This window comes from Astyanax mexicanus, chromosome 8 (genome assembly GCF_023375975.1).
Source record: "Astyanax mexicanus isolate ESR-SI-001 chromosome 8, AstMex3_surface, whole genome shotgun sequence".
NCBI classification, from domain to species: Eukaryota; Metazoa; Chordata; class Actinopteri; order Characiformes; family Acestrorhamphidae; genus Astyanax; species Astyanax mexicanus.
The window spans coordinates 58,845,134-58,862,773 of NC_064415.1; the positions used below are offsets into that span (position 1 = coordinate 58,845,134).

The 17,640-nt window shown below is 37.8% G+C and overlaps 1 protein-coding gene across 5 annotated transcripts in view; it reads right to left on the bottom strand.

Annotated features, from left to right (window-relative positions):
• The window catches only part of astn1 (astrotactin 1), a 249,095-nt gene that overhangs the window by 183,016 nt on the left and 48,439 nt on the right, over nt 1–17,640 (bottom strand). For all 5 annotated transcript variants that reach the window (XM_022677737.2, XM_022677738.2, XM_022677736.2 and 2 more), the window contains exon 2: nt 13,981–14,168. In XM_022677737.2, coding sequence (XP_022533458.2) covers nt 13,981–14,168 — 188 coding nt within the window. The remainder of the gene's footprint in view (nt 1–13,980; nt 14,169–17,640) is intronic.

The following is a 17,640-nucleotide window of genomic DNA, read 5'->3' on the forward strand; positions in this document are numbered from 1 at the left end:
ATTAGCATTAGTGGCTAACCACTAGCTTATGTCGCCCGACAGTCCGATACTCACCTCTGAAAAGTGAAAGAGCTAGCGCTTAGCACTGTTAGTGGGTAATGCTAATGCTGCTCCAGCAGTGCTAGCTGGGTTTAGCAGCAGACTACAGGCCGATATACTACTCACCTGTGAAATGACCAGGGAGATAGCGGTTAGCGGCTAATGCTAATACTGCTCCAGTCTCGGGACTCGAGCTTTACTGCTTCTTAATACCTGACTGGAAGAATTTATACATAATTCATACACCGGATTATAAGGAGCTCTGACCATTTTTGGGAAAATTAAAGAATTTTACATGCACCTTATTGTGCAAAAATAATAAATAAATGGTAGCCTTCACTGTAAAGCTACAACATTCATTAAAAACATAGCATATCTTTGACTACAATAAAGCAAATGTTATGTTTTGCATTTAAGCACCATTATATAAACACTTACAGTATACAGGTAATACATCTCCAGCTCCTGATTTAAAAAGGTGGGGCTTGAAATAACCATTCCACAGCGCCACTTTTCAGCTCCAGCCGAGATTCATCTTTCACAGCTTTTAACATTGCTTGCCCCTCTTTCCAATGCTCTTAGCCATTGGTCACATTCTTGCTTTGGAGAGCCCTGGGGAGAGAGACTAACCCACAGATAGATCACTTTCCCCTCACAGCTGCTAGCAGGCCAGAAATCCTGATCTTCAGCTCGCATCTCGCGTTTATAAATGGACCGGCGCTCTGCTTTGCACGGCCTAAGCAGGTGCTTCCAGGAAAAGGACGGTAAAGGAGAAGCCGGCAGGAAAACAGCGTGGTGTTCTACAAATTGGTTTAAAATGGTTAGTATTTCTACAGATTTAGAGCAGATTTAACAGAACAGCGGTTCTACCCAACAAAGCAACTCTCTCGGATATTCACACTATCAATCTGTTCACACAAGATAAAACTAAAAACAGGTTCCCAGAGCCTTAGAAAGCATATCAGAATGGAGCAGAGAAAAAAAGATAAAAAACACACACCATACGTTTACTCCCATAGTGAAGTCCTACTTCACACAGTATTTGTCAACTAACTCCCAGGTCTATTGGCTCTCAGCCTATAAGAGCCCATTGATTTCTGCTTTATTGCTTCTTCTGCTCTCCGTATCCTATTCCTTAATGCCACCCCGCCCGTTTTCTCCGAAAGCCGATCCTCTCTAATTCCCAGTAGAGGGAAATCATAAACACTGGCTGCAGACTGGATGGGAGACAAGCGCCGGGTGTTTACCTGCAGCAACCAGGGCTACCGATTCCACTGGCACCAGCTGCGATGTGCCATTCTGAGGCAGTGAAAGAAAGAGCAAAATAAACAAAAGACTTTAATCGCCTCGTAAAGCCTAAATTTATTAGTCCAGCCAAAAACAAAACCGCTGCTCAGAGACATTCGTCCAACAGGTAGAGCCCTGAAAAAAGAAACCCACCGATAAACACAGAAACTATCAGAATCAGGTTTCAGACCGGCCCGTTTCTTCAGACGCAACACAATTAAATCCACAGGATTAGTGTAGATTCATTAACATACCATCCATCTAACAATAATCTCAAAATAATTTAAAGTCCTTAAATTACTTCTCCAGCATGGCATAATCGAGTTAAATTAAAAGTTGAGAATCCACATAAATGCATTAGCAGAATCGATACCATAATTACGTTAGCCTCACATTCTCAGCGTATTCTACAGAGGGCAGAGTCACATATCAGCTTATCTAATCCTAACTTGCTTTCTGAAAGTTATTTAAAAAGAAAATAACAAATAAAAGAATATAATATACAGCTCTGGAAATAAGAGAGCACTTAAAAATGATGAGTTTCTTTAATTTTACCAAATTAAAAACCTCTGGAATATAATCAAGAGGAAGATGGATGATCACAAACCATCAAACCACCAGACTGAACTGCTTGAATTTTTACACCAGGAGTAAAGCAGCATAAAGTTATCCAAAAGCAGTGTGTAAGACTGGTGGAGGAGAACATGATGCTAAGATGCATGAAAAAAACTGTGATTAAAAAACAGGATTATTCCACCAAATATTGATTATTTCTGAACTCTTAAAAGTTTGTGAATATGAACTTGTTTTTTTTTTATTATTTGAGGTCCGAAAGTTCTGCATCTTTTTTTTTATTTCAGCCGTTTCTCATTTTCTGCATATAATAAATAAATGCTCTAACTTAATATTTTTATTTGGAATTTGGGAGAAATGTTGTCTGTAGTTTATAGAATAAATCAACAATGTTCATTTTACTCAAACATAAACCTATAAATAGCAAAATCAGAGCTGTATAAATTTACAGTCAGATGCTGTCTTAGGCTTTAATATAATCAGCAAAAACAGAATGTGCTAGGACTGAAAACTTATATTTCAAAATATATATTCATGCGTGTATGAGCATTCATTTATTTTTTAAAACAATGAAAAAACACAACTTGCTGAATATATTTAAAGGTTCTATGTAACTGTGTACGCAAGAATATATGTTGTTATTATATACAAGACATCATTTCTGGTGTTCTGGTGACTGTCACTAAACTTCACTGTATAATTATGTTTTGGATGGTGAAATAAAGAAGTCATGCTGCTCCTTTAATTGCAACGTTTCTACAACACAATCTACACAATTATAACTGTACTCTGCCCCTTCAGAAACTGAATCATTTTCAAACAAAGAACTTTGTACACATTATTTTTAGCAGGTGCAATATTATGATTAAAAGTTTCGAATATATACATACTTTTAGAACGCATAGTCATAATACAGGCATGAGTCAAATCCAGCAAAAAGACTCAAAACTAAAACACAACCTGAATGGAATAAAAATTGAGGCAAAAATAGAGTCCAAACAACCATTAATAAACAAAATAATCAGAGCAAAAGGGCAAGGCAATAACTAAAATCAAAACTGAGAGAAAAAGGTCATATACAAGAACACCAAAATGAAAAATGCTCATAAATGTGGCTGGAAAAACAGTGGCATTTGCACAGAAATACAGACAGTAAATTCAGAAACAAATGAAAAAACATGTTTTAGAAATCTGGGAATGCCGAATGTGAGGATGCTCGATGATTGGCTGGGTTCGGGTACATGTGATCAGCAGAAGCATTCTGGGGATTGTAATGCTGGAGGGAGGTTTGTCCGTTGACTGAGAGTCTGAGAGAAAATTCTGGCTCAAAATGACCAAATAACTACGCTCACAATTAGTGAATGCACGAAAATGAAAATGGTTTTTAGTGAACATTTTTTTACTGCATTTTTTTGAGTCGCTGACTGTTTTACTGGTCTTATAAGACTGTCTAGCTAAGATTTCTCAGGTTTGTGGTTTCTCCTTGATCTTTCTGCTGCTTTCGACACGGTCAACCACAGCATTCTCCTTTCCATCCTCACCAGCCTTGGAATCACTGGCTCTGCATGGCAGTGGTTTGCATCGTACCTGGAGGACCGTTCCTACCAGGTAACGTGGCAAGGGGCAACATCTGCTCCATGCAGACTCTCCACTGGGGTTCCACAAGGCTCGGTGCTTGGTCCTCTTCTTTTCTCACTCTATACTCGCTCTCTGGGTGAAATAATATCTTCTCATGGATTCTCATACCACTGCTATGCGGACGACACTCAACTAATCCTTTCTTTTCCTCCTTCCGACACTGAGGTTTCATCCCGCATCTCAGCATGTCTCAATGATGTCTCGATGTGGATGAGTTCTCATCACCTAAAACTCAACCCCAGCAAGACTGACCTTCTGTTCATCCCAGGAACTACAAGCCCTCACAACAATCTCTCCATCCCTTTCGAGAACTCACTGGTCACTCCATCGGCAGAAGCACGAAGCCTTGGTGTAGTAATGGATGTCCAGTTATCATTCTCGAGCCATATTGCAAATCTGACTCGGTCATGCAGATTTCTCCTGTACAACATCCGAAGAATTCGACCGTTTCTGTCTCAGGATGCCACTCAGGTGCTTGTGCAGTCTCTTGTCATCTCAAGACTTGACTACTGCTCTCTACTGGCTGGTCTTCCACTGAGAGCCACCAAACCACTACAGTTAATTCAGAATGCTGCAGCACGACTCGTCTTCAATCTTCTGAAGTTCAGTCATGCGAGAGTCACTCACTCGCAGTCTTCAAACGTCGACTGAAGACACATCTTTTAAAAGAGTTCCTAAACTAAAAAAAAAAAAAAAAAAAAAAAGGTTCCTAGGGTTCTAAACATGATTAAGTTCTATGTATCTCTTGATCCTAGTCTACAAACTAGCTTTGGATATCTGAAGTAACTTTGAGGCACTGTTGTAAGTCGCTCTGGATAAGGGCGTCTGCTAAATACCGAAAATGTAAATGTAAATGAAGGAAACAAAAAAAAAAAACGCTCCATGTCAACAGCTTCCTATCTGGCAGAGTCCAGGTGTCGCAATACAGCAAAGTAATGAGCAAAATGTTATATACGTATCACCAACCTTCTTTCTCCTGCATTTACAAATCACAGCAAGGGCAGAGAACCGCTGAGTCAGCTCTCTACGGACAGATGAACCACTGGGGAGCCGGCCGCCGGACGCCGAACGGGAGAACGAGGGCTGAAGGGATGGAGGAAGAACGCGTGGACATAGCGGCCTGCTGAGGGGTGCAAATTGCAGGTTGTGAAATGGTCAGCCAAAATAGAAGGGAGGTACATCAGGGACACCTCCCAGTGGAGGGTACGGCCACCGCGGAGAGCACAAGGTTGCACAAATGGACAAATGGGTGAAAACCAGTGCAGGCCAGAGCTTGTTAAAGAGTTTAGAAGCCTTAAAAAGAGCCAAAGGTTGCAGAAAGTACAGGTGGTGGAAAATACCAAAGTTCTTATAGCCAAGTCAGTTCATTCTGCGGCCACGCAGTTATTTCCAGTCATGCAAGACCAGCCGGCTCGAAGAAAACAAAATACTGGAAAATAAAAGGTCAGATTATCATATCAGGAACATATTTTAAATATTTTCACTGATAAAATCTGATAAACCACAGTAACACTGTAGTTGTAGTATTCAGCTGGTCATGGCTACTGCGCTTGCGCAGATCTCCACCACATCAATTAGGTAGGGCTTCACCACTAGCATACTGACCATTTGCCACTCTCTGTACAATTATCAAGCTCCTTAATAACATCTCTGGAAATATACATTTACTGTATGTGGGTAACATATGCCCACATATCCAATACAGCCGGTACAGAACATTCAGTCCTCTTCCATTATTTAGAGCTCCAAAGATGGCCAACGATTTGCTTCAATCCAACCTACCTACAACCCCTGTCTTCTCAGGGGAACCTGAGGACTAGATTGAGGTCCTAGTTGTGGTGCTAGCTTATTCCTGTGCCCTGACCAGCACTTCTAACATCAGCTTTATAAAATCTGACTCTTATCTCTTATTAATTCCCGCAAGGCAATGGAAGATTTTAAGAAGATAGCCAAGCTTTTTTAAGTTCAGTTCAGTTTAGAGGAACTGTGAAGGCCAAAATGAGACTTGAAAGAACAAGAAAACTAATTCTGAGGACACTAAACCTGCATGAAAGTTTATATCTTAGTCAAAAGGGTAACCAGTTGAGACTCCAGTTGAGACTCCAGTTGAGACTCCAGTTGAGACTCCAGTTGAGACTCCAGTTGAGACTCCAGTTGAGACTCCAGTTGAGACTCCAGTTGAGACTCCAGTTGAGACTCCAGTTGAGTTTGGTTGCAAACTAATAAAATAAAAAAATAACTCTTTAGTGACAGGAAAGATATGGAGATATGGAGCTCTGTTTGCAGTTTGCACAAGTAAAATTTACTGAAATCATCATTGGGACTCCAGTTGGGACTCCAGTTGGGACTCCAGTTGGGACTCCAGTTGGGACTCCAGTTGGGACTCCAGTTGGGACTCCAGTTGGGACTCCAGTTGGGACTCCAGTTGGGACTCCAGTTGGGACTCCAGTTGGGACTCCAGTTGGCTTATGGCTGCAAACTATTAAAATAAAAAAATAACTCTTTGGTAATAATCAGGAAAGATAAGGAGATATTTAATGTAACTAGTAAAGCACAGAGATGAACTGCTTTGGGTCTGTGATGCCACCAAATGGAATGCACAGGTGATGGGAACAAAGCATTTTAAAAATTTACAGCAAACCTGCGATGCAAATGTAAAATAATCTGTTTTAAAAACTGAAATTGAAAAAAGGATTGCTTCTACAACAACATAATTCAAAGAATACTTCAAAATCCGATATTTATAAACCAAAGAAATGCAAACTGAATTTTCTGGAATGGTTTTACAGCCAAGTGTGGGTGAGAACAAACCTGGCCTCCACCATTTTTCATGTCACATGCTTATAATCTCATATACATAAGCAGTTTATGTGCTAGTTGAAGTAGGATCTTCTGACAAGAACATAAACACAACATAAGCACTGACTCAAACAGGTGCCCACATTAATGATTTAATTTTCTGCATACTGTTTTGAATGTGTTTTAGGTCAAAACCGGGTTTATCGTTTGATAATGATTAAATTAAATGTGTAATTTGTCTAATTATGCCTAAACCTTTGCACAAAACTGCACACACTGATGGCAGTAATGCATCATGAACCAGCAGCTGCAGTCCAGACAGCAACACAATGAAACGAATGAAGACCGTCTAGCATATTTGATCTCACTTAATCACCAGACCTTAGCAAAATTAAGTATGCATTTTACCTTTCAGAGGAATAAAAAGCTGAAAGGACAGATCATTCAAAAAAGCTTCACAAAGAAGACAAAACTGTTTGCTCGATATGATTAAAAGCTTCAAAGCTTTATAGGAGGGTGACAAAGGTAATTAAATATCAATTACAGTTTGCCTACAGGCATGTGGGAGACTCCAAGGGCAACTGGAAGAAGGTTTTTAGTCTGATGAGACCGAAGAAGTGGAGCTTTTTGGCCTTAAACTAGACCAGGGAAAGTCAAATATGTATTTTAAAAAGGTACTGAAGGCGCTGAAGGTCTGCACTGGTACAAACGAGTGATAGAAATACTGTGTATCCCAAAAATACAAAGCCAAGCTAATGACCGAAGTATAGAACTAAAAATGTAAGGACAAAAAGTATTGGGACACCTGCTTATTTATTTACTTATTTCTTCTAAAATCAAGGGTATTAAAAAGTTTTTTTTAATCCTGCTTTTGTTAGAGTAACTGTCTAACGCCCAGAGAAGACTTTCTAGCAAATTCTGAACAGCAACTAAAACTTTTCTAAGTTCAAGACGTTAGACGATCAACCACCAACACATCTCACCATCAAGACATCTCAACAGTATTAGGTGGAGCTCCATCATTCCAGAGAACATCTGCTCATAGGTAGTACTTCTCTACTGAGACCAGACAAGCTGTATGTGTGCACCTGCATATCAGAAATATTTTGCTTCTTTTTATATTCTGTCTGCAATACAACTTGTTGGAGAAACCCGGCTATTCCTGGACTAGACGCTGTTTGAACACTACAGTGGCACATTGCCACAAACAAGCCGTGCTCACTGTGAAGCATAGTGGTGGGAGTATCATGCTCGGATGCATGCTAGCTTCTTGGCATCAGGCTTAAGCTAAAATGTAAGCTGAATGCAATGAATCTTAAATAAAAATCTATAATGATCCAGACTGTAAAAGAACTATGATTTGGAAGATCTATCTTCTGGTAAGAAAGCTACACAGATAAATGAGATAAATGTCTTGCTGGACTTAAAAACAACTGCAGTAACCAGATACACAAGCCTGATATCACAAAACAGTCTGCATAAGTTGAACAAGTCTGTTTGTTAATAAAGGAGAAAACCAAAAAAGAAATAGATGTAACAAGCAAACCTTGATGACAACAGTAGAGCATGTTTGGTATTCAGGGGAGTTAGAACTGCTGTGGAGATGTTCTGACCCAGGGGGTTTTCTCAGGCGAATTCAGTCCTCATTAAATGAGCCGCTGTCCACTCCACCCTAAACTACATCTCTGAACTACAGTCCTGTGCAGCTGACTGTGCTGTCAGAACTGCTCTGAAGATCGGCTCTAAATGTTTAACCTCTGGACTGTATACACCATGCACAGTGAGAGGGACTGCATCAAAAGAAGGATCTAAAGAGTTTTCTGAAATTATTACAAAGTCAAATGTTAATACAAGGTCAAAAGTATAACTACAACCCCTAATATTTGGTGACCCTATTTTTCACACTATAAGGAGAACCGGATTTAAAGGGGCGCATTAAATGCAGCCAGACAGCACTATACTGAGTGTTCCGGTAAGTCAGGGTGATATTAGCTAGTGGTTTGTCCCACATAGCTTGTTTTAACATGGTAAAAACACAGAATACAGTCTGATATACTCACCTCTGAACGGCAGAAGAGCTAGCGGGGTTAGCAGCTAATGCTAATGCTGCTCCAGCACTGCTAGCTGGAGTTTGCAGCAGGCTACAGTCTGATATAATCCCCTCTGAATGACTAAAGTGTTAGCGTGTAAGCGTGTATAATGCTAATGCTGCTCCAGTTTGGGTCTGTACTTCAGTGGAGTGTCTTTACTGCTCCTTAATACCTGACTGATAGAATTCATACATAAGGAGCACCGGATTAAGGAGCAGGCGTCCTAGCAATTTTTGGGACAAATAAAGGATTTTAGGTGCTCATTATAGTGCAAAAAATACGATAAATGTCAGAAAGAGTATTGTATGTATATGCAATCTGCCTTAGAAAAAAGAAAGAAAGAAACAATTCCACTAAAATTATCAGCTTTTTCTGTGAATAGCACAACAAAAAAAATCATTAAGGCCATTTAAGCACTGGTGAAAATGTAAAAGCATAAAAACCTGAGAAAACACATAAAACATTCTGCATTCTGTCTTATGCCACGTGTTTCAGTTTATTCTGAAAAAAATAAAAATCTTTTCTGTGCACTGCTGCTTGTTGCTGTAAGTGGAAATACTTTTTAATATCTTCACAGTTATGTTTCATTCTTCCAGTCCAGTTCCTCGGTGTGCTGCTGTTCAGCTGGTGACTAATCATTTCTGTTTCCGAGGTTAAGATGATGCCGTCTTGATGTATGGTGAATATGAAATTATCTAATGACCTTGAGCTCTGTACTCATTTTTGCAGTCGGAGCAGAGCACATAAATCATTTCTCAAACACACCAAGAAAAAATCCAAGAAAAAACCAAGAGATGAAAGAACTCTTATTTTTTAGTTTTTTCTCAGCCCAGCGCCCGGTACTCTTGCCCTCTGGTTGCCCAGCGAGAGCAACAGTTCCCCGCGGAGTGTGAGCGAGTGTTATTGTGAGTGAAGAGAAAGAGAGATTAGCGTTGGCACCGAGGCCGCCAGCCTTAATGACAGATGGCCCTGGCACCGTGCGCCGCTGTGGCTGCAGCTCGAGCTGCTGGTGGGCTGGTCCTAAGCCCTGCCCCTTCCAAAAATTATGATGCTTCCCTGAGCGTCTCTCGGTGCCACCGGCCCCGGCGACACCTGCCACCGGTCTGTGGCTGTTGTTGGCCGTGGCGTGGGACTGGTAGGGGCAGCTGGGGCAGCTCTCAGCCCAGCAGTCTGGCAGGCTGCTTCAGTGCTGGGCTATCGGGCTCACCAGGGCACAGTTTAGAGCTCACGGATGGATAAGTACCCACCCACCAACTGTGGACCGAAGAAAGGCCGATCATAGGGTGACTTTAATACGAGCGCGTTTGTGTTTTTCTACTCTTTTTTCTGCTTACAGTGGGGAAAAGGGGAATTTTTTTTTTTTTTTTTTTTTTTTTACTGAATGCCTTATATAACAACAATATATAATGCAAAAGCGTTTTCAGCGTTGTCATATCACCAAAAGTATCCATATATATATATATATATATGGATCAGGGTTCATACACTTTTTAACCAATAAATTTCCATTACTTTTTCATGTCTTTTCATGACCGTCAAATTTTTTAAACATCAGTGCAGACAAGGACAATAAAAACAAAAATCAACTAAAACTATAATAAAAACTGAGAATAGTAGGCCTAAAATGAATCTGACACACAATCCTCAATAATAAAATGAGAGCTCAATTGTGTAGGGCTAAATTACTGGCCCAATATAGATTTTCCCCATCGATAAACTGAAACGCAAAGATTTGTAGACCAAATTTCCATGACTTTTCCAAAACTTTCTGGGTATTTAAAAATTGCCTGGAAATTGCCATTTTTTTAAATTCCATGCCTTTTCCAGGTTTATCATGACCGTATGAACCCTGACATATTTTAGGACCCTATCTCACATCCTAATGATGTTATCGCCATGTCCCCATGTCTATTTCTTCTCATGCAACTCACCTTCTGCTGAGTCAAAAAACCTCAACTCAGCATGCCCGACCTGCCATCCTCTGCTCTCCTGATAAGACTGAAAAACTGCCTGTAAAAACTCTGACTAAAGCCATTACTTTTACACAAACTCTCATTATACCTTTTTTACATATTGATAATAAAATGTCCTCGTAGCAAATCACAAATTTAATTCTCATTCTCCCAGAAATTACCCAAATTTGTACTGGTTTAAATCTACAGACGTCTGTCTAACATTAGGCTCACTGCCATTTATTTGTTTTTTGTTTTCCATTACTGTACATCAATCAGTCATTTTCCCATTTCTAATTGGCCCTGGCTGCGTGATTGTTTTGCTTCCTGACATGAACCATCCCGAGGTTTCTTCTTTCTCTCGATTCTGAGGAGTTTCTGCTTCTGTTTCTGCATCTCTGGCTTATCTTTCAGACCCAGCAGCATTTACCTGTACCTCATAATCCTAAGAGTTCGCCATTTATTCAATAAAGGCATTTAACATGAACTTGGATAATCAGATTCAGATAAATCAGAACTGGACTGTACAACCAGCCACTAAACTCACAGAATAAGACCTAAACGTCACATATGATATTGCCCCGCCCTACTGCAGTATATTTAGATTACTAAATACAGATTATCCAGATAACTAATGTCCATCTTAGCCTGAAAAGGTTTGTCTAATCATAATCAGTTCCAAAAACATCAATTTGTCCATCTCAAATACATAATCTGAAAATTTGAGACTATATCCACCTAATTTTGAATTAAAGGAGTTTTCTACTCTAAAAATAAAAATTCTAAATTAAATGTCAGTCTGAAAAAGGGACAGATCTAAACATCTGCATTTACCTGCTGATAGAGATCATTGGATCTACATTTCACAATTACACGTTTCATCAGGTTCACACAATTAACTTCTGAAACAGATTCAGTCAAAGACTAGTAGTTTAGAGATAATACTTCAAAAGCTATAATCTAGATTCTGTGATGTCTAAATGGTGTGCTGTCCTTCAGAAGACAATAATCTTGCTTTGAGAAAAGGAGTCTGATTTAAATCCTGTTTCTGACTTTAGTGAAGTTACTGAAGTGACAAACGCTGACTTTCTGTGCATTTCCCTCCTTTAGAACGCTAATAAATCCCTGCGTGTGAATATCAATGTCAGAGGCAGTCTGTAAGATAGGAGGATGAAACTCTCTGTGCTGGTGAAGCATCACGCAAGAAGAGTTCACCAAAAGAAGCTTGTCCACAGCTTAGGGAAATCAGGGCTTTACACACACAAAAAATAAAAAACGCCTGACGCTCCAAATGCACAATTACTGAATCACTTTCAGGCAAAATAAATCCAAGATTAGAACTACCAATATCCCATTCTTTTAAATTTTAAATACAGGCTTTGTATCAGTTTCAGCCTCTAATGAAGTAAACTAAACTTTCTGCCCAAAAACTCACTGCAGTCGCATCACTGCAACTCTTATTATCCAGCTCTGTATCATAAAAGCTCTAAATAAACTCTAAAATCACACACTATAAACTCTCCAAACGAAGATACAGCTGTAACTGTCTGCTGACAAAAATACAGCCGTCAGCACGGCTAAAGGATTAAATACAACTGCATTATTATTATGCATCCATTTTATTTTTATTCCTAAGTTTCTCCTATTTTTCATCCAATTTAGCTAGGCACTAGTGATGCTCCAACACCAGGAGGGTTAAGAAGATAAGCAAACACCTCCTCCGATACATTTGAAGTCAGACTCCGCCTCTTTTTTTTTTTAACTGCTGCTGATGCTTTAGCATTGCCGAGTAGCATCACAGCGTAGCGCAGCAACTCTGGTGGTTCTGATACATCAGCTCACAGACGCAGCCTTGTGCTGATCCACATCACCCTAGGAGTGATGAGAGGAAAGAGCGCCAGCTGTACTCTCTCGGGGCTCTTTGCACTTTGTTGGTATATCGACTGGGATGTTAAAAATGTTGGATAATATTTAATAAATTTAAAAAGTTGAACTTTTATAAAGACATTTTCTTTGAAAAGCACCACAAAACTACATTTGAACCATATAATTTATGTAATAGTCAAAAGGTGGTGAAATAAATAAAATAAAAAAAACATGTAAAATGTATTTGGCCAAAACGGAACAAAATGAATAAAGAATAAAAAAAAAAGTGTTTATTTTGGTGCATCGTTAATTTGAACAGTTACAGAGGCTACGTTTTTGCATAAAACTTTTTGCATAAATATGCACAAGCATATATAACAGACACCTGAGCAGGTGAATTAAAAATATGCATCATCATTACTCAAACTGCTGATTCACTGAGAAGTTAAGTTTTAAACAGAGTAATCCAGTTTAATTGAGTAATTGTGACAGCCCAGGTCTAAAGCCATGCTGACTCTTTATTTCTCTTCTCTGAGCTTTAGGAAATATATTCTGCAGTGGAGAAGGCAGTGGCAGAGAGACAGCACTGGGGGAAGTATGTTCAAATGTGGAGAGCAGACTCTCTAATGAAGAGAATCGATGAGGGACATTCTTCTCTCCCGCCCTGGATCCTCCTGCTCTATCGACCACACTCCTCCCTCACCTTCCTCACATTCTACCGCTGCTAACCCTGCTGAACAAAATATATATACTTACTTCTACTTAAAACATAGAGAAATGTCTAAGTATGCTGTAAATACTATAAACAAATTCATGTACTTACTTATATATATATAAAATATATAAAAAAATATATAATTAAATATATTTAAAAATATATGTTAAAAGTACATTAATATAATGCTTTCATCAAATGTTTAAAAGTAAACTTTGATCATATTTTTAAAAAGTACAATATAGTGTATTAAAAAAAGACTACTATAAAGTACACTTTTAATTCAAAGTCATTCAATATACTTCTAAAATACTTATTTCCAAATATACTTTTGTACATTTTTAGCAAAGTGTGTTAAAAACAGCTGTTACAATAGTTCACTAAAAAGTGCAATGTATCATGTGACTTTTTAGAAAGAAAATTAAATTATTACATTTATGAAATGTAAAGTAAATGTATAACACACTACAAACTGTAGCACAGTACATTAAAATACATTTTTATACCCAAGGAAGTATTCTAGAAGTGTGCTACTTACAAAAGACAGGAACAAGGAGCTTGTATATTTGTACTCTAATGTAGTAAATACAGATCACATATATATCAATTATTAGTACATATACTCTAATATACCTGGTGTATAATATAATAGTGATACAGTTGTAATACTTATAATAACTTAAATGTATTAATTTTACTTTAAGCATGTTTAAAATACGGGGTTACATACATGAAGTAGATGAAATGTTTAAATGTTACTGAAGTTTATTTAAAATAGTTCCATTTTAGTACAGTTAAGAACACTTAGCACAATTTAAGTAAGACTTTTGTATTATTTTTTTAAATACAATTAAAGTATAATAATAAGTACAAAAAAAGTGGTTCAATTTTAGCGATCTTTAAATATACTGATTAATAATAATGTGGCTACAGGAACACTTTAGTGCACTACAGTATAATAATGCTTAGTACATTTTAATCTTCCTTTTTTGTTCACTAGGGAAACCCAGTTCACACCTACCATCACAGAGATGTGCAGAATTCGGAGCTCCTCCTCTGCCGTGTCGCTGGCCGGATCCTCGGTGGCGGTCAGTCCGGGGAGGCTCTGACTTCCATCCTGGTGGTGGATGTGGAACAGCAGCGTGCCATTCTCCAACCACTGCTGCCTCCAGCGCACCATCGGGATGTCCTCCGAATTCCCAGAAATCTCTGTTAAAAACAAAAAACATTTCAGCCATTTAGAGCCAGGCAATATACTGTCAATATTAATATACCGTATTTGGTAACACATTATAATAACTTTCATTAATATACCATTAACTAATTTATTAATAACTGTGATTTTTCACATTTTAAGAAACTAAAAAGTTGCTATCACATTTGTTAATACTAATGAACGCACTGGCAACATGAACTGCAACTGATAAACATGTGCCTAGTGTAAAATTTTTATTTACTAGCAATTTATTTATGTTCAAATTCTGATGAGCTAATGATTTGCTAACATTTTTTATATGAATATCCATGCTGATAAATTAGGGATGCACCAAATATATACCAACCAAACATATTTGTGAAAAAAGAAACCACAATGTGAAGAAATGAACCATTAACTTTAGTAAGTCTAATTGAGGGGCTATTTTTAGGGGGGTTTAGTGGAGATATGGTTTAATAAAAATATCCATAATTGACAGCACTTAATCAATAATGTATCACAAACAAAAACTACACAATATAATGCATTATCAATATTTTATCCCACCCCTAATCTGAATCTGAATTTATTTCCCAAAAAGATGTGTTTGGAAGTGTTTTTTTTTTTTTTTTTTTTTTTGGGAGAGTTGACACTTAAGAGTTGCACCACAATTTATAATAAAGATTTAATAAATTGTATCTAAAACCGACACGTGTTTCATCAGTTTCTGTAGGCTATTCTATGGTATGTAATGCATTGGGAAATGAAACATATATAAACATTCAATATCTCAACATCTCATATGTATGGCCTGTGGAATCCAAGGAGTTTCTGCCACAGCATTATACACACAGACAACATGCCAGCCATACATAATTCAGCAGACTCTAAACATGTCTGGGAATATCAAAGCAGTCTCTAAGGCTTTTCAGACTCTCTGGGCGCACTTCAGACGTGTGGGAGAGTTGTGTAAGAGAGTTGTGTGGTTTGACTGGAGGAAAACGAGGCCAATGGCTGAACACGGTAAAGGCGAATGTATAATCAGCCGGAGTAAACGGCACACGGTCAGAGACATCAGAGCATCCAGGCTCTCCACATATAAAGGAGCTCTGAAGTCAGCGAGGTCGAACACATTATTGTGTACGAGGTGAATGTGCACTGAATGCTGGAAGGTCTGCAGTGCTAGAAAACAACATGGTGAAACTAAAATACAGGTCAAATTGAAAGACTTTATCGGTTTCTGAAACCGAATGCAGGATCAAAGTGTAATGAAAATGATTAGTGGCTTTACTTTACTTTGGGTATTTAGTTTTTTTGTATTGAGACACAAATAGATATAAGGGTTGTGCCAGATCATATCATAGACAATATAAATGTGATACAGTTATATTGTTATTTTTAAATCCATATATTGGGGGCGCAGAGTGGTCCAGTGGTCTAAAGTGCTGTAAATATGATCAACAGAGATCGCTTGTTCAAATCCCGGCCATGCAGCTTGCCATCAGCTGCCAGAGCCCTGAGAGTTTGCAGTTTAAAAGCATGCATTAACTATTCTGCACTTTAGTATTTTGGTATATTTTTACCTATATATATATTTATATTTTTATGTTACATTATTTCGAGAGGTTGGAAAATGGTTATGTAAAAATAAATTATGCCTGACTGTCACCACTTACACTATGTACACTAAATAAACATCATGCCAAAAGTCAATAAAGTGTAAATATCAAACAAATAATTGATATTAGCAATATTACGCTGGTTAGATATTCTGAAAGTCTGTTTTATTGTATTTACATTGAATTTCCCAGCTCTAAAAATCAAGGAATATGGTACCAATTCCTGTCCCATCTGGCATATCAGTGTATAAACTTCGTTTTTTTTAATGCTCAATGTATTTTTATAAAAATTCAAGCAGCAAGAGCTGCCATAAAATATAAATCTGACATTTTTAGCACAAAATTAAATATTAAATTCTGCAGCATGCTAGGACATGAACATGCCAAAAAATGTGGATGTGTAAATTTCCGCAAATGCACACAAAAAAAAAATAAATAAATAAATAAACAATAAAAAATCAGGCACATTCGATAGTTAATTGGAGGGACTCTAACACTTTTAACAGAAGTGACTCCAGCCCTCAGTTCGCTTCATGCAAATGATGACACTAATGTGACTCTGCACTTCCCATTCCAAAACTCCCACAGGCCCGTTCCACTGTGACACTTTTATTAATGAAGCAACATGCTGAAAAAAACGCTCTAACAAAGCCAAATTACACAAAACAATTACTGAGCTTCTTCTCGGTGCAGGGATCTTCCCCACGCTTAATGCTTTTGCCATTTCGCTCCGAAATGTGTGAATTAATCAGACATCATTTGGGTTATTTTGTACAGAAATAATTATTTAATAAGCATGTGCATCAATTAAAACTAATTCAAGAATCCAACCCCCATTTTATAATTACTGCTGGTGGAATAACTTGACCCTTTTAGGCACGCTCGCTCAAAATATCCTCATCACTCTCTACAACATCCTACACTGAAAAAAAAAGAAACTTCAGGCGGCTCAGGATAACCAATCAGACTCAGTTCACTTTACTTTTATGCTGATCTGTTCATAATGACAAGCCTGGGTCTGTCACTATAATTACATTATCGACTTATCCTACAATATATGGACATAACCTCAATCATGTCTGCAGGCCTCAATATTACTCTGTTAATCTGTTTACTTAATAAAAGAAATGTATTAACATAGATTAGACGGTATATTAAATGTTAACTGTTAATAAAACTGTGTTTTATGAATTTTAAATATTTATAGGCTATTAGTCTTAAAAATGACTTTAAATGTAATGTGGATTAAAATAACATGACTTTAATAACAAAACTGGATCATCCTGTATTGAGTGCACAGTGCTATATCACTATAAAGGCTGCTGTTCACCAAATACACTGTGTGTTCAGTGTATGATTTGTTTATATTGTAAATTTATTATTATTATACTGTATAATAAGTTCAGTTTGTTATGTCACTTCTCAAATTACGCTCAGGGAAGTTGGGAAGTGGGAAGACAGACATGTTGATGTACAGAGCTGAGTGAATCAATTGACGCCAAATGAAAAATGTTAAGTTTTGCAAATGTACGTTTTTTTCATATGTTACATGTCATTTTATAATTATTATTAAGTCTTGGTACCTGACTGGACTTGCTTATATTGACTCGGGATTTATAGGGGAACTACATATCCTGAGTTTATCTGACTTGAAAGGGGAACTGGATGATATATGGGTTTAGGGGTGGGGCAGGAGGGAGAACTGCACAATTACAAAGTATCTTCCAAAAATAGTTATCATGGCAGGTTTAAAACTAACCGATTTTGTAAACATAGTCAGCTGCAGTATTGCCGCTCCACAGAGTGCACTTATTCTATTATAAAGTTCTAATAAAACCCTTCCAGCTAAGCTCCAGAACTGCTGAGC